We start from the raw sequence: 25,743 nt of genomic DNA, 5'->3' as shown, positions 1-25,743 counted from the left end.
AAGGTTGTCACACAAGCCCCTCTCTCTGTAACGGGCTAGAATATCGCTGTTCGTCTAACAGCGGCACGAGCTCTCTAGGGATCATACATACTATCAGATAAAGGATGGTTAGAACCTTGGGGCGGTCTACCTTCAGATAAAGGATAATTAGGACCATCGGATGGTCTACCGAGGATGATTGGGACCTTCGATACCATCGGGTGGAGGTCCATCTGGTGCACATGGCACGGCCCATGGCGGACACCGGGAGATCATTGACCTTCTGAGTGACAAGGGATTACTCCAACCCCGCTAAGTTACTTTGTCGTGGACCCCGCTGGCGGGACCACCCATTGATCCACCACAGACAGACCTTCTGATTTAAATTGGACCCATAATTGCGGACACTAACGTGATTAACCCTGCATGCATGGCACGGTGGGGTTGCCGTCGAAAGTGGAATGCTGCGAAAGGCTTTGGCTGGCACCGCCGAAAATCGGCGTATAGATTTCATAAGAATGGGAGTATCACCATCGATCCAAAATCTGTCTATGAAATCTGCCTATGAAATCTTACTAATGCAACGCTGCGACAACTTATTAGCGGACGTCAGCATCGGCAAAGCTATTCTTATAAGAAGGTATAAAGTCGGCGATCCTATTTCAACCACCTAATGATGACATGACTACAGTGTCGTTTGATGAACATACGAAAGATCTTTTACCAACAGGCTATTGCGACTACCAGTCTCTTGAACAGAGCCAAGGCTTTTCTAATTCGTTGCCGTCTTCAGAGGAAATTGAACATAGCCTTCAAAACTATCCCAGTCGAGAGAAAACAGTCCCTTCAAATCAGTATCCCTGAGAAGATTACAGTCTACTTTGTGGCCTTTGTCATTCCAGCCAGTGCGCTGGCAGGCCTGATTGTTACAAGTCAGCATCCCAGTCGAACAGGAGAGGCTTAGATCACCACTAACCGCGTTACAGTACCAAAAAAGCGAGCACCTGGCACACTTCTTTAAGGAGGCTGCCTTCATATCACACCCATGACATATTCTTGTACCATTCATTTCTATCGAGAAGTTTTGGACCCGGTCGCCCAACGGTAGCAGTTTCTCTAGCGATAGTGGAAATATCTGTGGAAGCGCGCTAGATTAGGGACGTAGACTAGGTTGGTGGTGTTTGATGGAGCTGTAATGTACCTTGAAATTCGTAGGCTCTTCGAGCCGGATTCCCGGTTCGGAAAACATGAATGCGTGACGCTCTGCGTAGAGAATCGCAATTGTGTACCCTTTCTGAACTTGTGAAGGTGCCAATTCATCGCCCCGGTCGTTTGTATAGAAGAAGAGCGGAATCGTCGTGCCCTCAACATCTTTGACGTCCATTTCGTGGCGAAGTCAACAATCTCGGCCAAGAACAACCAATGCCGGTGTGGTCGATAGGTAAACCCGTCACTACTTGCGTAGAATTCGAGATCAACGTCGTTCTCGTCTGGTAAATCATTGAAACCCGGGAACGTCGTCCGGTTGCGAAGGTCTACCGGTTGTCCGAGTTGTTTTGGCTTGTCCCTCCTCCACAGCCAATCATCAAAGTCTCCCGAGTCAAGTCCCACAGGAATGTTATCTATGGCAGTCTTCCACTTCATTGTAGTCCCGTATAACTCGTGCTTCGAGGGTTCTTGGGTCAGCGCTCTGTATTGAAGCACTTGGGAGCCGTCGTCGCCTTCGAGGACAATCCATCCTAGCACCGCCCTCTTAGCAAAAATTCGTGCCCTGGCGAGGTCTCCATGGGTAATAGCAATTTGTGCAGCGTCGATAAATGCCCTTGGCAAACCGTTGTCATTCGGACCCAGTTCATTGTAGAGCCGGATCTGTTGATCAACGTATCGAAGTTTTCGTAGTGGTGCCGATAAGATCCCCATCATGCCATCTCTGCCAATGAGACCATCTAGCGTAAGGATCTCACTCAGCTTTCTATCTTTTTCTTGGCTTTGATCTGGCGGCAAGGAACAAAGGCGACACAAGATGGTAAACCTGAATTTGCTTCGAAGAGCCTCTTGGCGGGTTTTGCGGTTGTTGAGGACACCGAGGTAGAAAATTGTGATCTCCTCGCCGTTCTCAATGTCTCGTTTTGCATGGACGGTGTGTCGATTGATGTTCTCATTCCAGCTTTTCTGGGCATTGTTGTCACAGTCATGATTAATGCGGCATGCATTAACGAATGCCCGCTTCCCTTTCACAGTCCCCAAAAGGAAGCGCGTTCGTTCGGATGATTCCCAGGTACCGCGAGGCAGCATCGTCGTCGTGGATGTTATGCATGGAGAGGAGGGCTTGTCGTTGGTCCGGAGTGAGTGCATCGACTTGTTGGTTTATGGAGGCTCGTAGCGCAAGGGTGTCAGGAGCAGCTTCGGGCACTCTGATGATGGGCTCTTCAGAGAGGATGCGCGTACCCATAGGGATCTTTCGTGTGGCGATGAGTCCTTTACCCTTCCCTGGGACCTCCCGAAGTGCGTACATTAGATCAGTCGCCATGCTATACATTTTCGTGTACTGTCCGCCCTGTATTCGAGCAGTAGATGTGCTATTGTGTACTATCGAAGGATTGAAGGCGATGTTGGAAGATAATTCATGGAAAGCTTGTAGGCATGGTGCGGCCTCCAATGGTAGCCTCCACTAAATGTGAAACTGTTTAACATACTCAACAAAGGGGATTGGCTGAGTCTCATGCGTTGATACCCAAAATCCGGCGAGTTTGGAGCGAAATGGGCGAGCTGTTGTAATTCCACGTCACGTGCCGCCTCATGCTTTAGAATCAAGGCCTGATAGTTGCCAGGTTGCTAGAATATTCTACCGTGAACAGTTTGTACTGCGTCTCTCGTTGTTCTTTTCAATAGAAAGACAAGGCGGGGGACGGGTCGAGAGTTGCCGGAAACCTACAATCACCCGATGAAGGACATTGTGGCACAAACTAAGCGCAGGGCATACGCATGAAAAGGTGTTGACGGAGCTTTCTATTAAAGGAGGTGGAGGCAAACGTGCCTTTTGCGGTGGTTCAATAAAGATGATGGGCAGAGAGGCAAGAGATTAATTGGCTAAGCAAACTGTGTGGGAGGCCAACGAGTGGTGGGAAACCGCTTCTAAAATATAAAGTCATGAATTTTTGAATTGTTCACAACATCTCCAGCCTCAACTCGGTGCCGTGCCTCCAACCAAGGTCCGTGGCGGTTCGAGTATCTCTTGTCTGTATATTGCTCGAAGAGTCTGGTATCTCAAAGACCCTGCTTACATTACCCATGACCTTAAACGCTTTCACCAGATCGACCACCTTCAGATCTGCTGGTATCAATATAGTATTACTTGTTTCCTCAATCTTCGTCCTCCTGTTAGAGACTCTAACTTTCACTCGACAGTTAACCACTACCAGCAGATGAGACTCTCGAATTTCAAAGACTTCGTTAGTCGGTAGGTGAATAGATTTGATGCCTGAAGCCAGCAACCCTCCCCCCAGAATTGCCCATTGTGGATAGATAGGTGTAAGTTTTCCGGGATCGCTTGTAATTGGCAAGGCGGTCACCTTATAGACATCCTGATTTGTCTGGCGCCGCGGATCCCAGCTGCCCAGATCAATAAAGCCATTTTCGTTACCTTCCAAGCCCCAGCAATCAGTGTTCGGTATTTTTGCCAAGCTGTCGTGACAGATCGTTGACAATAGGCGATTTATGAAGGCTTTTAACAACTTGAACCCAAGTCAGTGAGGATTTGTAGAGTTTCGAGGGGGCATACCTCTTTGGTCAAGACCTGTGTCGCACTTGCTTGGAAAATGCTTGGGAGAGGCGGAATCAAGAATCCAAGCTGTATTGCATCTAGGGCTTCACGCTCTCGTAAGGTCATAGGAGGGCAGCTTGAGGCAATCCTTGACTCCATCTTTGAAGTTAAAACAAGAGAGCACTCCAATTCTAAGATCGGACACAATTCCTGTAGTCTACATAGCTCGTCGACTGGCACCAAAGGTATCTCCACTTATCCGTTGGCCCCAGGCAATCAAGCGCGATCACCCGACCACTTCATCACGCATGCGCTGGTTGAGTCTTTCAACTTGACCAGCGCATACGTCGTTCCTCAAAATACCAAACCTTCAACGTGTATCACCTGTTGTCGCGATCTCGCGAGTACAAACTTCAAGATGCTGGCCGAAGACCAATCTCGTCTGCAAAAGATTGATGAGCTATACGATTTGCGGTTGGATCAATATATATCTCTTCCACAGGTAAGGTTGCATTTGGTGTTCATTTTCCGCCAATGTTGATGAAGACAATGACAGCTTGTCGTCGTTGGCGATCAATCGAGCGGTAAAAGTTCAGTACTCGAAGGACTAACCGGGCTTCCATTCCCAAGAGATTCCGGTCTTTGTACCCGGTTCCCAACTCAGATCGTTTTCAAGCGGTCCAAAATCCTGACGACCGAAGCTAGCATCATGGCTGCTCACGGGCAGGATGGCTCGAAGGTAAACGCGATAGCGAAGTTCGGTAAAATGCAATTGAAGGCTCTGGACCAGAAAACCTTCTCAGACATCCTAGCAAAGGTAAACCCACTCAAAGGCTGACCCCGCAATGCTAACCCTTGCCCGTCATACATAGGCATCGGAATGTATGGGTCTTCCATTGCCAGGGAATAATCGTGAGGTTGATATGGAGTCCTTCTCTCATAATATCCTGAAGTTTGAGCTCTCAGGACCAGAATATGAGCACTTCAGTGTCGTTGACCTCCCTGGTCTCTCCTGATGCAAGGCTGGTGCATTTCGGATTTGCTAAAACCTATTAGAGCCCACGGCAGGCCAAACAACGAAGGTGGACATGGATTTGGTGAGGCAAATGGTTGGAAAGCATCTGAGCAACCCGCGAAGTATTATATTGTTAGTATGCGATGACATTTAATTCGATGAGACGCTGCTTACCGATATTAGAGCCGTAGTTCCTGCGAACGTCGACATTGCCACTCAAGAAATAATTCAAATGGCGGAGGATGCTGATCCTCATGGTCAACGTACGCTTGGAGTATTGACCAAGCCTGACCTAGTAGACAAAGGAGCCGAAGACAAGGTTGGAGGGCGCTCGTGAACTCATGAGATCCTCTGCTGATACGGCTCCAGGTGTTGGAGCTTGTTACAAATACCAAGGGCAAAGGCCGGTTTGAACTCGGATACACAATCGTTTGTAACAGGAGTCAGAGCGACCTCAGCATCACATTCGACGAGCGTAATACCAAAGAGGTCGCCTTTTTCACCCTAGATCCCTGGAGCTCCATTCCAAAGGAGAGAGCGGGTATCAAAGCCTTGAAACACCGATTGAACAACTTATTGGTTGAAGTTACTCGACAGAATTTCCAAGGGGTCGCCGTGGATATTCGTGGAAGGATAGGAAAGCTCGAGCAACAGCTGGTGATCATAGGCCCTGCGAGACAGACAGCATATGAGCAGCGAAATCACCTCATCAACGTCGCTTCAAAATTCCGCGAGATTACGGCGAAGGCCATCGATGCATACTACAACCGAGACGAGTGCTTCGAAATAGACGACATCTTCAGACTAGCTACACTTATCGTGGAGATGAACGAGGATTTCTCCAAGGCGATCCACAGGAAAGGATTCACTCGAGCTTTTGGTGGGGCCACGCACACAGATGACGCCCTCTCTCTGGGCAGCCCTGTTCGAAGTCCTGATCAAAGCCTTGATCGTGAAACCGCCCACTCCTCATCACAACCCCTGACTCCTGAGACCGAATCGCCAGAGTATCCGGAGTTGCGAGGCATTATGGCTCATGCAGAACCGCTGCCAGAACCCGCTGAGGACGGCATAATGGAATGGGTTACATACAAATACAATCGGTCAAAAGGATTTGAGATTGGCACGACCAATCCATCTCTCATGCCGTCACTGTTTGCTGAACAGTCACGGGCGTGGGGCTTCCACACGCAGAACCACATGACCAAGGTGATACGCAAAATCCATCACTTCAACTATAAGGTCCTTCAGTACTGCTGTAATGACGATGCGCTCTGCGAACGGCTGTGGGAAAAGCTAGTCCCACCTCTTCTTCCGGTATATGAGAAGGCTTTGGAGCAAGCTTCCTTTTTGGTTGAGATTGAGCGACATGGAAATTTGATGACCATGAATCACTATTTCGCACAGAATGTGCGCAAAGCACGAGAAGCACGTCTGAAGCTCCAACTTGAAGCCCTGAACTCATGGCAGACAGAGGGAGGTGGAGAGCCGCTCTTGCGCTTGAAAGACATATTAGGAGTAGTTATGAGCAACGATGATCACACGATTCAAGATTTGCATGATACGCTGAAGTCTTACTACAAGGTTGCCCGGAAGAGGTTCGTCGATGCTGTCTGTTTACAAGCAGTTGATCATTTCCTCGTTAGTGGCAAGACCAGTCCCCTCTGGATTTTCTCTCCGCAATTCATCAGCAAGATGTCTGACGCCGAGCTACATCAGATCGCGGGTGATGAGGATGAGACTGTCGGGAGAAGGATCATGCTTGAAACCGAACTCGGCAGTCTGAGGGCGGGAGAGAAAATCCTTGAAATATGAACTTCTCTTCGGAAGTGCGAAATTCTTTGTTGTACTCAAGATTGATTACACATCTTTAGCCAAATATTTCGCTTTCATGACTGTATAATTCCGTAACTCCTACATGCTCCCGTTCGTGGAGTGTCCTCGAGGTCCACGTGATTCACATTTTGTCTGACGAACTTCAGGCCATCGTAAGTATCAGCTATCTCACGCCATTATGAATAGATGATGACAAATACTCACAGTGCTTCTGTCAAAGTCGTAAGTCAGAAGTGAGCTATTGTTAAAGTTGGATAACAAGGCAATGAGCCTCCATTCTGGTCAGCAAGTTCAGCCTTAGGCAGATAAGTCACATGATTTATGGTGCCTCAGCCCTAGCTTCTACTCTGATTCTCGGCGAGTATAGTCAGTGTATAATTGGTGAGGGATCAATGATACGATCAGGTACAGGATACTTAGGACCATCGGATGGTCTACCATCAGATAAAGGATGATAAGGACCCGTTGGATGGTGAGGGATCATCGATACCATCGAGTGAAGGTCCATCGAGTGCACGTGGCACTATACCATATTGGGATGCGCGGACTCCACTAGAGATGGCACAAGCTTGGAACAGCAGAATAACTGTTTTCTAGGCCAACTAGATCTCTATAAAATGCCAGCGGCACCCCTACAACTATCCTGATTTAACTACAACACTTCAAATTACTTGAGACATAAGTCTGTCAGCGCCATGTCCAATATACTCTGTCCAAATGTGCGTAACGTATGGAAGCGCCAAAGCCAGAATGCATCTAGAAGGAGAAGCACTTTAACCAACAAGGTACATGAGTATGGGGAATTATATGGCGCTGATGTTGCTTTGATCATCTATCAGAAGGGGCGTTATTACACTTATGTATCTCCTGGTAATCCATGTTTCCCACCATCTAAGAAAGAAATTGTAGGTTTACTCCCGACTTTAATGGTATTTACTAAATAGTGGTAAGATGACTTCGTTTCCAATACCTATAAATATGTCGCCACAAGATGTTGTCGCGAAATATCAACGGAAACGCAATTCAGAAGGTTTATTAGAGCAAGCAGGGAGTAAAGAGAATAAATAAATTAGGTGTGGATAAGGCAACTGCCACAACGCCAGAAGGCGGGATGATGCAACCCTGGCTCAACCAGATCTGTTCGGCGAGGGGCCGCGTGTCCACTGATCCACCCGATATAGTGCCACCTGCACCAGGTGTCCCAATCATCTCTCACCCGACGGTATCGATGATTCCTGCCGAATTTATTGTCGAGAAAGGTTTTTTGCTCTTTTATACTTAATGTCACTCTCTAATTAGCTATATTACTCTAGATGCCCTAGCGGTCTTGTTGCAAATTACTCTGAAAAATCGTAATATACAGTCAAACCCCTGTTAAGACGATCCTCATTATGACGATATTTCCGTTAGTGCAATATATTTTCCGGGATAGAATAAAACCACATATAAATACCGATAACGTACATGTATAGCGAAAGCGCCAAACAAGCGAAAGCGCCAAAATGATGCGGTGACCAAACCCCCCAACTAAATGTTAAATTCCTCAACAACAAAACATGCCCCATAAAAACAATGAAAGCCAATTAGTGCTAGCTATCCAGGCTATGCAAAGCGACCCAAAGTTACGCCTTCGAGTTGCTGCTAGGATCTATTCTGTGGACCACCGCAAGCTAGGTCGTCGTCTAGAAGGTGTACCTTCACGACGCGATATCCAAGCCAACTCACGGAAATTAACTAACCTAGAGGAGTCCGTCCTTGTTCAGTATATACTCGACCTAGCTGCCAAAGGGTTTCCTCCTCGGCTGTCTGTTGTTGAAGATATGGCAAGTCGACTACTTGCAACACGCGACGCGTCACGCGTTGGGTCGCGTTGGGCTTCAAACTTTGTTAAGCGGCGTGTAGAGCTCCAGACACGCTTTCAGCGCAAATACGACTACCAGAGGGCTAAGTGCGAAGATCCAGAAGTTATTAATGGCTGGTTTGAGCTTGTGCGTAACACAATTGCGAAATATGGTATCGATGAAGCAGATATCTACAACTTTGATGAGACTGGGTTTATGATGGGCGTTATCTCAACTGCTATGGTTGTAACAAGCTCAGACGGGCGGGCAAAAGCAAAGAAGGTACAGCCTGGTAATCGGGAATGGGTTACAGTAATCCAAGGCGTTAGTTCTCAAGGTTGGGCAGTACCACCATTTATCATTGTTGCAGGCAAAAACCACCTTACATCTTGGTATGAGAATAGTGGATTTTCAAGCGATTGGGTGATTTCTGTTACTGAAAATGGCTGGACTACAAACGAGAGAGGCATGGATTGGATTCAGCACTTTGAGAAGCATACAAAGGCCCGGAGTGTTGGTGGTTATCGCTTGTTAGTCCTTGATGGTCATGAGAGCCACCACTCAGATGAGTTTGAGGAGTACTGCAAGGAACACAACATTATTACGCTTTGTATGCCTGCTCACTCTTCTCATCTACTCCAGCCACTTGATGTTGGCTGTTTCGGCCCGTTAAAGCAGGCCTATGGTCAGCAAATTGAAGATATGATGCAGGCTCATATTTCTCATATTACAAAGGATGACTTCTTTCCTGCCTTCCACGCTGCATTTAACACTACAATGACGGAAAGTAACATTCGAGGCGGGTTCCGAGGGGCAGGGCTTCTTCCATTTGACCCTGAGAGAGTGATATCTACACTTGATCTTAAGTTAAGGACACCAACGCCTCCAAGCTCCCGCCCAGGTACTGCTCAACCTTGGGTTTCTCAGACACCAAACAACCCAATTGAAGCTATGTCACAGTCTACATTTATTAAAACTCGGATTTCACGCCATCAAAATAGCTCTCCAACCTCAATCTATGCAGCTGTTGACCAGTTTACAAAGGGTGCATCGCAAATAATGCATCAATTAGCACTGCTAAAGGGAGAGAACCAAAACCTACGACAGGCAAATGAAGTACTAAGCAAGCGCCGGAGAGCTAGGAAAACACGACTACAGCAAGGAGGATCACTTAGTCAACAAGGGGCGCAAGAGCTACAGGATGAGAGGGATGTTGTGCAGCAGGTAGAGCAGGAAATAAGGGCAAGCCGTGGTCGGAAGCCAAGGGAAGAAACCCGTGCCCGTCGCTGTGGCAAGTGTGGTGAGACTGGGCACAATGCGCGCACGTGTCAGATTGTAATAGACACCTCTGAGGAAGAGGACTCCGAGTAGTTTCAATTGATTTCTAATGTTGTGGTAGATTTATCGCAATGTTTGTCGTGAGGGTAGATAATTTTGGCGCTTTCGCTTGTTTGGTGCTTTCGCTATACATGTACGTTATCCACGATATCGTCTGTAAACCTCGTAATATCGGCTTAGCAGGGGTAATGCCATCGAATTGAAGCCATCCACAATGCCGCCAAAGAGAGGGATCTCAATCGAACAACGACGTGCTCTACGCCGCTGGGCTCATCGACAAGTCCCAAAGCCTACTCAAAGGCAGTGTATCGAGTGGTTCTTTCAAGAGTACAGCCATCGGCTTAGCCAATCTACAGTCTCCGAGTCTCTAAGTAATACGTTTGCAAATCTTGATGACTCTTCGCATCCGACAAGCCTACGACTTCGTACTGGCAACTGGCCAGAGCTAGAGAAAATTCTGTTTGATTGGCAGATACAAATTGAACAAGAAGGAGGGGTTACAACTGGTGATTTACTTCAAGAAAAGGCACGGCGAATCTGGGCACAACTTCCTCAATATACAGGCCAGCCCTGCCCTGAGTTTAGTAGCCGCTGGCTTGAGAGGTTTAAGAAACGATACCATATATCATTACGGATTCGACACGGTGAAGCTGGATCAATTCCTGACTCGGCAGAAGACAAAATGAGGGCTCTCCAAACTGTTGCAGGAGAGTTTCAAGAGGAGGATATATATAATATGGATGAGACTGGCTTATTTTGGAAGATGATACCGTCACGAGGGCTTTTATCACAGTCCTACCCTGGATTAAAGAGAGAGAAAGCTCGTATCTCTCTTTGCTTTTGTGTTAATGCAACAGGATCAGATCGTCTACCTGTATGGATTATTGGTAAAGCGAAGACTCCTCGAGCTCTACGGAATGTTAGCATATCAACAATGGGTGGGCGATGGCGATGGAATAAGAAGGCTTGGATGAATACTACTATTATGTGTGAATGGCTTCAAGAATTCTATCAGCATATTGGATCAACACATCAAGTTCTACTTACAATGGATAACTTCTCAGCTCACTACTCTGCTATTGAAACCAATCCTCCTCCGTCGAATATACGAATATGCTGGCTTCCAGCAAATAGCACAAGTCGATATCAGCCTTTAGATCAAGGAATTATCCAAAACTTCAAAGCATGCTATCGACGGCAATGGCTTCAGTTTATGCTTCAATCGATAGAGGCAGGCCAAGATCCACAGTCTGCTATTGATATTCGAATGGCTATACGCTGGATTCTACGCAGTTGGAACAACGATGTTACAAAGACAACTATATATAACTGCTTTCGAAAGTCAACTCTAGTTTCAACCCCGATATCCCTCCCTACTCCTATTATACCAAATGGCATTTCTGAGCTATACAACGAGGTTATTCATGCTGGAAATATACAGGATTCAATGGCGATGTCAAACTTCCTTAATCCAGTTGAGGAAAATGCAGAAGAAGCAACGACTTCTAATCCAGACGATGTTTTACAACAGGTTATCAATGACCACCTAGGAGTTACTACTCAAAATGAAGGAGAAGACGACGAAGAAGAAGGGCAGTCTACCCAGCCTCAATATACAGCAAAGGAAGCCCACGAAGCTCTCCAGGTTATAATTAACTATACGGAAAGTCAAGATGCACTTAATACAGACCATTTACGGGGCTTAGAGCGTCTAGAATCAGCTATTGAGAGCTTGCGGAGGCAAGCAAGGCAGCAAACCAGTTTGGACGGTTGGATTAGATAATCAGGCCAATATGACGATATACTCATTAAGACGATATAATTTGCTGCACCGAATAGATCGTCTTAACAGGGGTTTGACTGTAGTTGCTATTTTTACTAGCAGTCATCTAGCTCTCCAGCAACACTGAATTTCCCCAGCCCATGATTTTGAATGTGAGTCCGGGGTGGTCGTATCCAGAGTGGCTAGCGCTAGTGGCCCTCACATATCAAGGGGCCACACAGGTTGCGAGGGCCGCCTAATTTCAAAGGGCCTGCTTTATTAAGCCGTAGCTATGGTGGACCTTCCGTATGTATATCCTGATAGCAGGTTAAGTGCGAACTTCTTTCATCATTTAGCATAGTTAGTGCGACCGGTCCTTCAGGACCCAACAGTCTCTCGACCAGCACCTCAACTCCCCGGCTCACGTTCTCGAATGCGACGAGTGCGATCGGACCTTGAGGTGCGCAGGAGCAGTGCCAAAGGTTGTGTGGGCTAATCAGTGAGGCTTGGGACTCCCAATGGTCCTTCGAACCATAAGCTCTCACGCCATAGCTAGACTTACGCCCTCATGCGCTCTCAGGCCCGGTGGTCTCACGCTTCCATGTGGTCCCACGACAATTGCGATCTCAGGAGCGGCGCTCTCGAGGCCGTGATTGGTCGTAAGAGCGGTGGGTGTGAGAGGCGTGTGGGTCGCTGGAGCGTATGGGGGCGTAAGACCGGCGAGCGTGGGAGCCACTCGGCTCCTGCGCTCCTGGGTCGTGCGCCCGGCTCAGTCGTCAGACCCCAAAGGGTCTGGCGCTGTCGAGGTAGCCTTAGTGATTACCATGTGTGGACTAAACTTTTCCTTGTAGTGAGAGAAGTAAAAACCAACACGTGAAATGTGAATAGATTGGCAAGGGAGGGATGGTTAGCATAATAGTGTTACGACGGAACAAGAAGGCTGGCCAACTACAGGACAGGAAGGAGGGAGGTCGCATGAGACCGGCCCTGGTACCTGGAGGGGCAGCGGGGAATAGTAGTTCCGAAAGTATCACGTGACGGACTCGCAGGATGATGAGAAGAGTCCTAAGAGTCCAGGACTCCGAGGACTCGAGTGAGTTCCCAGGAGTCCACTAGGCACGCGATGGACTCGCAGGATGATGAGAAGAGTCCTAAGAGTCCAGGACTCCGAGGACTCGAGTGAGTTCCCAGGAGTCCACTAGGCACGACGCCACTATATAAGTAGATAGTTAGTTCTTAGATAGGAGCTTCGTGCTCAACTCAATACAGTATTTGTTATATACTAGTAACGTGTTACTTGAAGCCTTTGTGTCTGATCCCCTGCCTCCTCTGATAAGTAAACCTTTACGCAAGAGAACCTCTGTGTCTTCTATCGTTTAGAAGTCAGCGTTACACTTTGAGCACCACTTCTACGAGGTACCGGCTCATACACAAAGCAACATGTCTGTCGTCAGTTCGAAGGGGAAAACCCCCACCACGCCAACTTCGTCTCAGAGGTCTAAGCCTGAGAATGAAGAGATGCCCGATGCACCCGCCGTCAACGAACTCAAGGAAACTCTACGCGTCAAGTTGCCCGACACTTACTCCGGCAACCGAAAGGAACTTGAGGTGTTCTTGCTACAGGTCGAACTGTACCAGCACTTCAATGACGAGAAGTTTCCCACCCAGGAGAGCTATGCCCTGTGGACTGCGTCCTACCTTAGGGGGGAAGCCCTGCGATGGATCGAACCATTCCTCAAGGATTATTTCAAATATGAAAGTACCAATGGAAGCATGGCAACTACGCAGACTATTTTTATGACGCATGTTCGGAGACATCGATGAGATTAAGACCGCGGAAGACCATCTGTTTGCACTTAAGCAGACTGGCAGCGCCCTCACGTACTCCACAGAATTCCAGAGATACGGCAATCAGACAGGATGGGACGCCAGCGCACTCATCAGCCACTACCGACGTGGGCTGAAGAGCCATATACGTATGGAACTTGCCTGTTTGGAACAACAACCAACGGACATGGTAGCGCTAATCGAACATACGGTCCGAATCGACAATCGACTATACGAATTCCAGAAGGAACGTCGGACCTATGACAAGCCCAAGAAAAGTTACCCCTACCGGGGAAACGAGGGCAGACGACGGGATCAACACCCGCGAGACAACCGTTGGGCGGACCCAATGGAACTCGATGCCACGTTCAAACCTGGACGACCCCGTGACCCTAAGAAAGACAGACAATTCAAGGAACGGCTCTGTTTTAACTGCGACAAGCCAGGCCACATGGCCCGAGACTGCAGACAGCCAAAGAAAGGGAACGGCGGACGCAAAGTCGGCAAACAACTCAATGCCACCTGGACAGGACAGTTGAACGCAACGTTTGTGAGCAAACAGGACTGGGGAATAAACGGCGAAATCACCCCAGAAGACGAGAGCTCAGACGAAGGGTCGGAGGCGGAATCGTTCACCGTCTCGGAACAGGAGACCTTCGATGAACTCGCACCTACAGAACCAATGAGTCCACGGTGCAAGAGCGTAGTAAGACGCATGGCAAAACACGCCCACGCGAAGATTAGGGCCGAACGAGACAAGCCCAGCGGCCAGAGGAGAATCCCCACGCTTAAAGGCATCTACGGGAACCTGTTACAGGAACTTCCGTTAAAGTGCAAGGTGGACGACTGCAAGGATGACCTCTGGAGATACTACGACCAACTAACGAATACCCGCAGGCTGCTTGGCACGTCCCAAGACGTAGCTAAGTTGGAAGCCCAAGAAGCGGAAGAACTGGAGAAGGATGTCGAGCATATGGCTAAACTGAAGTATATGAAAAGCGTCGAACTTTACTACCAGGACCGCAGGAGAGCCCTGAAGAAGTACGACGAGAAAGCCAGAGGTATGCTGCGACGGGAAAATGCGAGACCCACTCCACGCATCGAAAGGAGAGCCATGGAGCAACTAGACACGTTCTCCACGCCTCCGAGGGAAGATAGTGCATGGGTGAGAGGACAGCGGGAACTATCAACGACAGACGCAACAGAGACTGATCATCCCTGGCACGGGTATGTCTACTGGGAGTATTGCAGCGAAGATGACTGCAAGCTCCACTGGAAAAAGAAACACCAGAATCAGTTGTTTCCCCGATCCTCGCCCAGGATACACTTCAGAGACGCAGAGCAAGTTCACGCCCTCAGGCAAAGCCAGTCTGAAGGGGACTTGCCTATCAAAAGCGAACAGGTATACGAGAAATACCCACATCTGCTAGACGAAGCAGAAGAGCGAGGGAAACGATCTCCCCAAGGACCACCATTGGAAGCGGATGAATACTATCCTTCCTCGGACGAGTCAAAAAACTAGGAGTCCTCGACGGTAGGCCACCGGCGAGCGACACGAAGAGGCCTAGTACAGACCAGCTATGCACCACGATGGGCAGCATGCAACTATATGTGGTCGCTAAGATACAACAGCGACACCTCCGAGCAATGATTGACTCAGGAGCGACGGGCAACTTTATGACAAAGAAAGTAGCAGACACGCAAGGTTTCAAGATGCAATTGAAAACCGAACCATACCCATTAATGGTCGTAGATGGAGAGCCCATCTCGACTAATGAAGGAATGGTGACCCACGAAACGGTCCCATTGGAAATGGTCATGCTACACGGGCACAAGGAAACGATTCAGTTTGACATCGTGCACATGGACAACCATGCGTGCATCCTTGGTGTGCCATGGCTCAAGAAACACAACCCCCAGATCGACTGGTGGAACGAGAAAGTTGTGATGAGCCAGTGCGCGTGTGAACAACGGACGGACACGCGACAATGGGAGAAACCCTCCCAGGGCCGGAAGGAGTTATGTGCAACCTCCGAGCTCGATGACCTAGCCCAGGCATCCTCACCGACGAGTATACCGGTGGAGTACAAGGAATACGAGCAATTATTCCAGGAAGGCCCTAAGAACGAGGCGCTTCCTAAGCACCAACCATGGGATCACGAGATACCTTTGGAGAAAGACAAGAGTCCACCGTTCGGACCAATATATCAGCTATCGGAGAAGGAGCTGAAGGTACTTAAGGAGTACATCGATGATAACCTAGCGAAAGGATTCATCAGACCATCCACATCACCAGCAGGAAGTCCGGTGCTTTTCGTACCAAAGAAAGACGGCTCCCTACGGTTATGTGTGGACTATCGAGCGTTGAACAACATCACAATCAAGGACAGGTATGCCCTGCCGTTAATCAACGAACTACACGATAGATTTCAAGGAGCAAAGATCTTCAGTAAGCTAGATCTGCGAGGAGCATACAACCTGATCCGAATCAAGGCTGGGGAAGAGTGGAAAACAGCATTCCGCACCCGCTATGGCCTATTCGAGTATCAAGTCATGCCCTTTGGGCTAACAAACGCACCCGCATCTATGCAACGACTGATGAATGATGCTTTGCACGAATACTTAGACATCTTTACCATTGTCTACCTAGACGACGTCCTGGTGTATTCAGCAACCAAGGAGGAGCATGTCAAGCATGTCAAACTCGTCCTGAAGAAACTAAAGGAGTACAGCTTACTCCTCAAACCAGAGAAGTGCGAGTTCCATAAAAACCAAGTCGAATTCTTGGGTTACATTATTGGAACGCATGGCATCAAGATGGACCAAGCAAAAGTAACGGCAGTGTTGGAATGGCCAACACCGACCACGGTCAAGGAAGTGCAAGCCTTCCTAGGCTTCGCCAACTTCTACCGAAGATTCATCTCGGGATATTCCAAGGTAGCTCAACCACTCACGGAGCTTACCAGAAAGGATCTCGAATTCAAATGGACGGACAAGGCAGAGGCTGCTTTCCAGGAACTTAAGACGAAGTTCACGGAAGCACCTATCCTTGCTACATTTGACCCTGCAAAGAAGATCATCCTCGAAACGGACTCTTCTGACTTCGCAATTGGAGCATGTCTGAATCAACCAGACGAGAACGGTAAGTTCAAACCAATCGCGTACTACTCTAGGAAACTGTCACCCGCGGAACTCAATTACGACATCCACGACAAGGAGCTACTGGCTATTGTCGTTGCCTTTGAGCAGTGGCGAGTATATCTTGAGGGATCCACCTACCCTGTGCAGGTATGGACGGATCACAAGAACCTCATATACTTCACCACGACCAAGGTTTTAAACCGCAGACAAGTCCGCTGGGCAGAAACCCTCGCAGCCTACAACTTCACGATAACCTATCGCAAGGGCTCCGAGAATGCAAGAGCAGACGCTCTCAGCAGACGGACCGACTACGCCGGCCCAAAGGAAGAAAGACCTAGAGCAATTCTGAAGAAAACAGATGCAGGAATACAGTACAACGAGTTACTAGCGACGATCTCAGTCATCGAAGATACAGAACTCGAGGAAAGACTCAAGAAAGCTTACGCAACAGACGAATGCGCCAAGCGAGTCTTGTCCAAAGTCGAAGGCGACTTCACCATCGACGAACAAGGATTGATTCGATACAAAGGGTTAGTGTATGTCCCAAGTCAAATGAGACGCCCGCTGGTGCAAGAACAACACTCGTTACCAGCACACGGTCATCAGGGAGTAACACGAACCTTCGAACGAATCACTCGACACTACTACTTCCCAGGTATGAGGAAGCAGGTAGAGACAGTGGTAAGAGAGTGCGACATTTGCAGCAAGTCAAAATCCAATAGGCATCTGCCATACGGACAACTCAAGTCGACACCAGTACCAAAAGGAGCGTGGAAATCAATAGCTTTGGACTTCATCGTCAAGCTTCCACCCTCCAAGGACCCGTTAACAGGAATAGAATACGACTCTATCCTCGTCATCACGGAAAGACTCACGAAATATGGGAAGTTTATACCATATCTAGAAGCTAGCGACGCCGAGGCGCTCGCATATACCTTCATTCGAGTCATATTAGCCGATCATGGGATGCCAGAAGAAATCATCTCAGATAGAGACAAGCTCTTTACTTCGAAATTCTGGAAATCATTGATGGCGCTACTGGGAACAAATCATAAGCTATCAACAGCTTTTCATCCCCAGACAGACGGCCAAACAGAAAGATTAAATCAGACCCTTGAACAGTACCTGCGAAGCTATGTCAATCATCAACAGGATAACTGGGTTCAGATCTTACCCATCGCACAGTTTGCATATAACAGCGCGATGACAGAAGCAACGAAAGTCTCACCGTTCTTTGCCAATTATGGCTACCAGCCAGAAGCATATAGGCAACCAAGACCGGATGAATCACGAGCTGAACAAGCCCTGATCGTGGTGGAACAACTGAAATCGTTCCACGAACAACTTGCGACGGACATCCAATTCTTAAATGAACGATCCGCCGCATACGCAAACAAGAAGCGCAGTATGGAACCTGCCTTCAAGGAGGGGGATAAAGTATACCTACTCCGGAAACATATCAAAACGAAACGACCAAGCACAAAGTTGGACTTCAAGAAACTGGGACCATTCAAAATATTGAACAAAGTCAGCTCAGTTAATTACAGACTGCAGCTACCCAGGAAGTCTAGACTACACCCGGTATTTCATGTCTCACTACTGGAACCAGCAAGAGGAAATACCCCAATTGCGACCGACACCGAACTCCAACCCGAGAATGAGATAATCGAATATGAGGTCGAAGCGATCCTAGACAGAAGGTTAGTAGGACGTCGAGAAGAGTTTTTGATAAAATGGGAAAATTACGAACCTACGGATAATTCGTGGGAACCAACAAGGAACATCAGCAAAGAACTGCTGGAGGAATATCGACGCCGCCATCCGCCAGCCATTGATCCCAAGATGCAGGGGAGTAGGCCAGTGGATCGGAGGAAGCGAGGGTCCCGGTCACAGACGAGGAGGCAGCGCTAACTGCCTGTTCCTCAGCCTCAACAGCGTCACGCTTCTCAGCAGCCACACGTTCGGCCTCCTCTGCCGCATCAAGCTCGTCGAGGGTTTTCAAACCTCGTCGGAGCATATCTTTACCACGGGTTCGGATGAGGCGTTTCTGCTTTCGCAGACGAAGTAACTTCGAAAGGGTTTCTTCCTCTTCGCGATCCAGGCGATCCTCCTCCCGTTCGAGCTTCACCCAGTCGGGATGCTCAGGACCCATACAGTCACACTTTTCTTTCAAGTTGCGACGAACGCACTCGGCGCACCGCCGTGAATCATTTGGAGACGACACGCAAGTAATGTTTCGCCTCGCGCAGTTCGAGCAAGAATCCATTTCGGGTAGTTCGTATCCGTGGTTCTTTATTCGACGGACAAGATCGTTGCGTTCCTGGAGTTTGCGGGCAGTGTCAGTAGGCATGTTGCATGTTGAAGGACTCGCTGAGGAGCAGCAGAGTCCCGGGGACATGGACGTACTTATAGGATTCGAGACGAATGCCCAGGGGAAGGGAGCGAGTGTTACGACGGAACAAGAAGGCTGGCCAACTACAGGACAGGAAGGAGGGAGGTCGCATGAGACCGGCCCTGGTACCTGGAGGGGCAGCGGGGAATAGTAGTTCCGAAAGTATCACGTGACGGACTCGCAGGATGATGAGAAGAGTCCTAAGAGTCCAGGACTCCGAGGACTCGAGTGAGTTCCCAGGAGTCCACTAGGCACGTGATGGACTCGCAGGATGATGAGAAGAGTCCTAAGAGTCCAGGACTCCGAGGACTCGAGTGAGTTCCCAAGAGTCCACTAGGCACGACGCCACTATATAAGTAGATAGTATTTCCTTAGATAGGAGCTTCGTGCTCAACTCAATACAGTATTTGTTATATACTAGTAACGTGTTACTTGAAGCCTTTGTGTCTGATCCCCTGCCTCCTCTGATAAGTAAACCTTTACGCAAGAGAACCTCTGTGTCTTCTATCGTTTAGAAGTCAGCGTTACAGGAGGACGACCAAGCTTGCTGGTCTCTAGGCTCAAAAAACGACGATGCACTACTAGACTGTGTTGAGGGTGTTGGTGTCCTATTTCTAAGAGCATACACAATTGCTTTATGCTTTAGATTATAGTGTTTCCAAAGATTCCCAGTTGACGCAGTAGATTGAGCTTGTGTTTGAGCTGCTGGCAAGTATTTGCAACCAGGCTGTAGACAGCTTACTTGAACCGTCGATGGACTTGTCTCAAGTAGTACTCTTGAATACAGATGCTTAGTGAACAGCTCAGACTGAGTTGGTGGCAGCATTTGGCTAGGCGGCTGTAGAAAGACATGTATTGGGCTTGATGGCTGAAGAGGGGCAGGTGGCTGTGGTAAGGATGGCTCATCGCGAGTATCATAGCCATCAAAGTCTGTAGGCGCCTCAGACAATGGAGAGTCTTTTAGACTTCAGTATTTGTGCGCCTTAGTGCTCTTAGCAACGCTTGGCTAGTATCTGGGTATGTATCTGAAAATACCCAGATACCCAGGTATTTTGATAATGAGTCCAGGTAGGTAATTACCCAGGTAAATACCTGGATACCACAGGTATTCCGGTATCTGTGCCGAACACTGGTCAAGGCATGGATATGGTGCCTCCTTTCCTGGTTTGGCTGAGCTAAATTGTCAGTGGGGACTTATCCCAAGAACATAACTCTTACTTGCCCTTGCGGTATCGAGAGGTTGAATTTAAATAGTCATTTATTATAGGATTGTTTAGCTAATTCCTATAATCTCATTGCGTCTTTTGCTTTAACAGACACCGGCATAACAAGTTTCTCTGATCCATAGTCTGTGATCCATAACACTGAGGCCATCCATCCCCGTTCCCCTCCGCTATCTATGCAGTTTAAAGCGTATCCCATACAAACGCCCTGATGAACATGGCGTAAAAACAATTATACCCACCAGACCCATGGGAGCCTCATCCGGCTCCCATATCCGAATTTCTGCTTTTGATTTTGACGTGATAACTAGCCAGCAGATTGTGCCGCTGAAGCTATCATCGAGTTTTCCCAGTTTAAGACCACTTGATGTCGCCGCTTGGGGCCCTTGGCCTTCTCTTTGACACCAGGTGGCTCATACTGGCACTTGGTTGCTTTGGGTCGCTCCTGACCCTCCCTCCACTGCTGCTGCTGGTCAAGCTTCCACCACTGTCTCCTCTCTTCCTGGGGCTGAAAGTTGGCTCAACCCTTGAATCCCGTGGGATGGGTCCAGCCAGCGATGCCCTAGAAGTTCTCAATGCAACTGAAGTCCTAGGAAGACGGCTCTTGATCACTGGAGTCCCGGTCATAGACTCTGAGCTTCCCATTTTGCTCAGCATCTGAGAGCCATCCCTGCTGCTTGGGCGAGATCGGCCTTCTCCACTCAGACCAGGGCGCCTTGGTGAGTTGAACGAATCCATCAAGGTCCCAAAGCTAATGTTGGCACGGCCGCCATGTGTAGGAGTAGTGGGGCTCGCCATTCTCTGGCTTGCTGTAGGGAACGAGCTCTGCCTCCGAACATTTCTACGGCTCTTGCGGGCACTGCTGTGCACGTCTTGTTCACGGACACCTGTGGTTTCAAACGTGGACCTGACAAGTTCGCTTGCCATGTTTCTCACCAACACTGCACCATCGTGATCTGCCAATCCCTCAATGGCTTCGAAGAGATGGTGAGATCGGATGTCCTGTTCACACTCTTCACTTGGTTCACAGATGCTGCGGGCGATCCTCAGCAAGTTGAGACGGATGACCGCTTTCTTGTGGTTTAGCTTCTGAAGGATACCGGAGTACATATCAAAGCGGGCGAGTGAAGCGGCAACTGGTGGTGACAGTCTGAGAAGTTTTTGAAGTGGTTCGAGTAGGTTGTAGTCAAAGTTGTTTGCCTTCGGAGTATTGAAACATTTGACGATTGCTTCTGTGAAATGGCCATCGAGAAGGCATTTTTCGACTCGAGCTGTCTCTTCTTGGAGCCTAATACTATTAGTACAGTGCAATTGAATACAACCCTTTGTACTTACCATATAAAGATAGCATCCAACGCCGTAACCTGCCAATACTGGTCTCCCAACAAAGAGATGTAGAACTGAAGACCTTGGTTTTGCCACAGGTACTTTCGTCCAACTTTTCCAGAGTGAGCCATGTCACACAAGATTGGGAGTGCAAACTCCTTCGGTGGTCTATCGCCCTCCATGATCTTCTTGAGCAGCGGGATTATCCCATTTACTGCTGCATCTTCTTGTCGAACCTTGCTTAACCTACACAAGTTATACATTGTGTTCAGGACCTGGTTGCAGATCTCTCGGAAATGAACTTGGTTCTTTCTTCTGCTAGAGCCAAGGAGATCAATGAGCAGTTCGATGGCGTTCGAAGAATGTAATGCATCCAGTGTTGTAGACAGCATCGACAAGTTCTTGATAAACTTAAGCATAGTGATCTGATGAACCGGGGACATCCGGCGAAGGTCTTTCAAGACACCTTTCAGCATTATGCGGTTTGCAACGACTTCTTTGACATAGTTCTCAGCTTGAGAGAATAGATAGAAGATGTTCACAATGCGTCCCTCGATGAGCTCGGGGATTTCTCCTTCTTCATCCAGGACCCTGTTAAGGACCAAAGATAGAGGATAGAGGATCTTGCTCCTAGAGAATATGCGACAGAAGTCGTTCTTTGGAGTTGGGCCCTATATACTTCATTAGCTTGTGATATTACAAAAATAGATCGACGTCTCATTACCTGTAGCTCAAACACATTCCAAATACCGTTGACACCAATGAGGACAAGGTCCCGAGCTTCATCATAGTCTTCATCTAGGAACTCAACCAGGACATTGAGACCACCTGCGCTGACGAACATTTGCAGTGTCAAGGTAGATGTTTGATACATCTGACGGACGAACGCTGCGGCTTCGAGTCTGATTTCGTTTGAATATTGTCTAGCAGCAAACTTGGTGATGATTGGGATGCCTCCGACGAAGCACAGGTTCTCTTGGATGTCAACAGTGCCGAGTATGATGGCATTTACAACCTTCAGGAGACAGAGAATCAAGCTCTCCCGAGTCTTGACAGTACATGGCTCCAGGATCTCGAGGATTGGAAGCATACCATGAGCACTGATTATCATGGCCTTCGATTCGGGAGATTCGTATAGAACATCAAGTAGCTCTTCCGACTTGTCAGTCAAGATTTCCTCACCGGTAGTTGTCTTCAGCGAGCTAATCAGGCCCTCCACCAAGGTAGAAAGACGCGCATGTTTGTCGCGGGCAATGTTTGCTTGCAGGTCCATCTCATCGAAGCCTTGCTCTAAGGATGCGAATGGGTCATCTTCGTCATCTTCATCTCCAAGCCAGGAGTTGTTAGACAGCTTCGAGTGAAGCATCAGTGCGCCATCCTCGGAGCCAAGATCTGATACATCGCGCTCTGAGACGGCGGGGCCGTTCGCGAACAAAGCAGAGAAATCTTCATCCTCTTCATCCTCAGCATAACGTTGAATTTCAACAGAAGAGTTTGCGCGTCGAATAGACTGTTCATCCACATCCTGACGTGGCGTAATGTGCCTCCTGACACTTCCACCGATGACGGGCGAACCGGATTTCGGCGCGCTTGTCAAGTCGGATGGATGAAATAGCTTTGGAGAAAGCAAATCGTCCTGAATGACCGTTAGTGATGCTTAGATAACATACGTAGGGTTGAATTGAAAGTGGAAAGTAGAAAGTTACCTTTGTAGCACTCATCCTTCTATCAAACACGCTTTCGTTCTCGAAATAAAGGTCAGAATAGTCTTCGATAGTCTGTTCCCGGAACAACGCCGCAGGTCGCGCTGGCAAGGCAAATTTAGAAGTAGGTTGGTTTTTGTTAGCTGTCTTCGGACGTTGAGGGAGCGTCATGGAACGCTTGCGAACTAGGTTTGTAGGAGCAGGAGGCTTCAGATCGTGGTTCGTCTTTGGTTTGATAGGATAAGGGCGAATGGTCTCGAGCTCTTGGTAGTCAGGCTCAGCGAAGCGTCGCGGTCCCTTGATAGTAATCAAATCACCTTCGAAATTTTCATCCCAGTTATCACTTCCAGAATCAAAGCCCATATCAGCAGAAGCAAGTAGTTTTAACTTGTCTGAGGAAAACAATCCGCCGAAGTTGTCGTGTGGTTTGAGATGTGGAAGGCGAAGAGAGCTTGGCGAGATTGATGTGGTAAAATCGTCGTCCCAATTATCATCACCTATTCAAATATTATTAGTGGGAGTAGGCGAGGTAGTAAACAAACAACTTACCGATCGCCTCAGGAGTCCGAAAAGCCTCGGCGTAAATTCGAGGCTTTGCTAACACCAAGGGGCCCTTGGCAGGCACCCCCAATGCAGAAGATTGCTGCTCGTTGTGCACATTCCGTAAGGAGGCATCTCTTCTTTGTGGAAGAGGGCTTGCAACACTTGACCTTGTTGACGTCTTCAAAGATCCATTGTTCGGAGACCGCAGAGCTTCGTTCCATTGTTTAACCTCCTCAACGGCTTCATTGAAGTTCGCCGGTGGCTTAGGTATCGGAGCATCGCTTCGGCGAGATCCCACAATCCATGCGTGCTTTAGGAGTTTGCGAGCTGAAACTCTGAGATTGGGATCCTTTTGGAAGCATTGCATCAAGAAATCGCGAGCCGCCTATAATCGCCATGAGAAACTTCAACATCAGATCAGGGGTGGGATAGCTTACAGGAGAGACACCCTCTGGAAGAGGCGGATGGTCATCATTGACAATGGCAAACAATGCAGGCATTGGTGCCAGTTTATGATACGGTGGCTTTCCCTCCAGAAGCTCTATCACAGTGCAGCCCAAGCTCCATATATCTGAAGCAGTAGTTGCCCCTGAAAGCTGGATAACTTCTGGTGCCATCCAATAAGGCGTGCCTACAACTTGGGCTTCCTTGTCTCCTGTTGCGGCCAGGGTACTCGTGGATACACCGAAGTCGGCAAGCTTTACCTTTCCATCTTTGGTGGTCAAAATATTGGCGCCTTTAATATCTCTGTGAATAACACCCTGGTCATGCAGGTAAAGGAGACCCTGCAGTATCTGCGCCATATATACTCCAACCAGATTCTCGGGAAACTTTCCGAAGTTCTTGCATATCGAATGCAGAGAGCCGTTCTCACAATATCTGACATACTTAGAAAGCGTTTTATGACCAATTGAGCAGCAAGACTTACTCGAGAATGATGTTTAAACACTCTGGTGACTTCACAAAACCCAGATACTTGACAATATTATCATGCTGAGACAGTTAGTACCGGCTCCGCCCTTGCCGCCCACGAAAGCCACCGTGGACAAAGACTTACATTCAAGTTCTTCAATAAATCGATTTCAGCCTGCAAAATGTCAGTTCAGTCCAAGGCATTGTAACTTCTGAGCATACCTCGATGTTGCGTAATTCACTCCTGGGCAAGTCCGCAATACGGATCTGCTTCACGGCCACCGCCTCCCCAGTTCCCCAGTTGAATGCTTTATACACCGACCCAAACGCGCCCTTTCCGATACACTCTCCTAAGCGCTGAAAGCACAGTAAGTCAGACAATGCCCATATATGGCGTTGGTTTGTAGCCGCCGAACTCACGTAGTCTTTCAACCCGGGATCCTGCACCGCCTTCTCCTTCACCGCACCCTCCTTCCTAGGTGTCCCATGTGCCCTCTCTACTCTTCCATTTCCGCGTCCCTGTGCCCCAGCTCTGCCGTTCGCCTGCCGCTCCCCTGACGATGGCGCATGGAAAACCATGACCATGCGTCTTGCGGTGGCAGCAACGCTATTGTATGCCGATAGAGAGAAACGAAGCAAGCCGTGCTGGAGAACGTCTCATCACATCATCTGCCCTGCCTCAGTCCTCGATCCACGAATCTCGTCTTTGCGTTTCACCTATGGCAGTTCGGAGGAGGGGCCCGGCTTATAGGCAAGGGTCGCGGCTGTATTGACAGGATCGGGGGGCAGTTCGTCTTTGGGGGAGCACGCACGGCGTCTTCGGGCTCTTGTCGTGGGGATTTCGTGGTCTGGTGGTCGTAGCCTCAAGCTTGACGGGCTATGGGAGGATCGGTTAGGGAGTCAGTCGCATTGGCCGGTCTGTACGAGCTAAATTCCGAAATTGAGCTGGCAAACGCCCAGTATACTTGGTTGCAGGGGTCTCCCTAGGTAAGGCTGAGGATGTGGCTTGCGTCTACCGAAAAGGGATGGCCCTCTCATCGTCGTCGAGACCCATGCATGTTAATCCGAGGCCGAAGTGGAGCCAAGGAATAACAAATACACTCCGAGGATAATATCAAAGGACTCAAGAAATTGAAAAATAC

The 25,743-nt window shown here is 48.6% G+C and overlaps 4 protein-coding genes across 4 annotated transcripts; 2 read left to right on the top strand and 2 right to left on the bottom strand.

The window, feature by feature from the left end:
• Positions 1 to 486: 486 nt before the first annotated feature.
• Positions 487 to 3,131, bottom strand: VC83_03920 (uncharacterized protein). Its single transcript, XM_024467558.1, has one exon. The coding sequence runs from the start codon at positions 2,332 to 2,334 to the stop codon at positions 1,096 to 1,098; it is 1,239 nt and encodes a 412-aa protein (XP_024325001.1). The 5' UTR covers positions 2,335 to 3,131; the 3' UTR covers positions 487 to 1,095.
• A 666-nt stretch (positions 3,132 to 3,797) lies between these two features.
• On the top strand, positions 3,798 to 4,580 carry VC83_03919 (uncharacterized protein; the record flags this gene model as incomplete). Its single annotated transcript, XM_024467557.1, has 2 exons — positions 3,798 to 4,244; positions 4,299 to 4,580. 2 exons carry the CDS (start codon positions 3,798 to 3,800, stop codon positions 4,578 to 4,580), a joined length of 729 nt encoding a protein of 242 aa, XP_024324765.1.
• A 250-nt stretch (positions 4,581 to 4,830) lies between these two features.
• On the top strand, positions 4,831 to 6,572 carry VC83_03918 (uncharacterized protein; the record flags this gene model as incomplete). Its single annotated transcript, XM_024467556.1, has 3 exons — positions 4,831 to 4,889; positions 4,941 to 5,076; positions 5,127 to 6,572. The coding sequence occupies 3 exons, from the start codon at positions 4,831 to 4,833 to the stop codon at positions 6,570 to 6,572; spliced, it is 1,641 nt and encodes a 546-aa protein (XP_024324764.1).
• Positions 6,573 to 20,170: 13,598 nt separating this feature from the next.
• VC83_03917 (uncharacterized protein) lies at positions 20,171 to 25,740 on the bottom strand. The gene is made up of 10 exons (XM_024467555.1): positions 25,022 to 25,740; positions 24,824 to 24,958; positions 24,747 to 24,776; positions 24,618 to 24,682; positions 24,127 to 24,568; positions 23,696 to 24,074; positions 23,150 to 23,643; positions 22,168 to 23,079; positions 21,453 to 22,114; positions 20,171 to 21,405 (listed from the first exon to the last, which is right to left on the bottom strand). Exons 1-10 carry the CDS (start codon positions 25,184 to 25,186, stop codon positions 20,472 to 20,474), a joined length of 4,218 nt encoding a protein of 1,405 aa, XP_024324767.1. The 5' UTR covers positions 25,187 to 25,740; the 3' UTR covers positions 20,171 to 20,471.
• Between the last annotated feature and the right edge of the window lie 3 nt (positions 25,741 to 25,743).

This window comes from Pseudogymnoascus destructans (genome assembly GCF_001641265.1).
Source record: "Pseudogymnoascus destructans isolate 20631-21 unplaced genomic scaffold scaffold_8, whole genome shotgun sequence".
Classification (NCBI taxonomy): domain Eukaryota; kingdom Fungi; phylum Ascomycota; class Leotiomycetes; order Thelebolales; family Thelebolaceae; genus Pseudogymnoascus; species Pseudogymnoascus destructans.
The sequence above is the reverse complement of the archived record's forward strand: the minus strand, read 5'-3'. Positions and strand labels throughout refer to the sequence as shown.

Excerpts from the sequence above, each read along its gene's own strand:
- VC83_03917 (XM_024467555.1), bottom strand. The coding sequence starts at position 25,186 with ATGGTCATGGTTTTCCATGCGCCATCGTCAGGGGAGCGGCAGGCGAAC. Across the intron at positions 23,644-23,695 it reads TCGGACTCCTGAGGCGATCG|GTGATGATAATTGGGACGAC; the intron begins GTAAGTTGTTTG and ends ATATTTGAATAG. Across the intron at positions 22,115-22,167 it reads GGAATGTGTTTGAGCTACAG|GGCCCAACTCCAAAGAACGA; the intron begins GTAATGAGACGT and ends TGAAGTATATAG.
- VC83_03920 (XM_024467558.1), bottom strand. The coding sequence starts at position 2,334 with ATGCACTCACTCCGGACCAACGACAAGCCCTCCTCTCCATGCATAACA.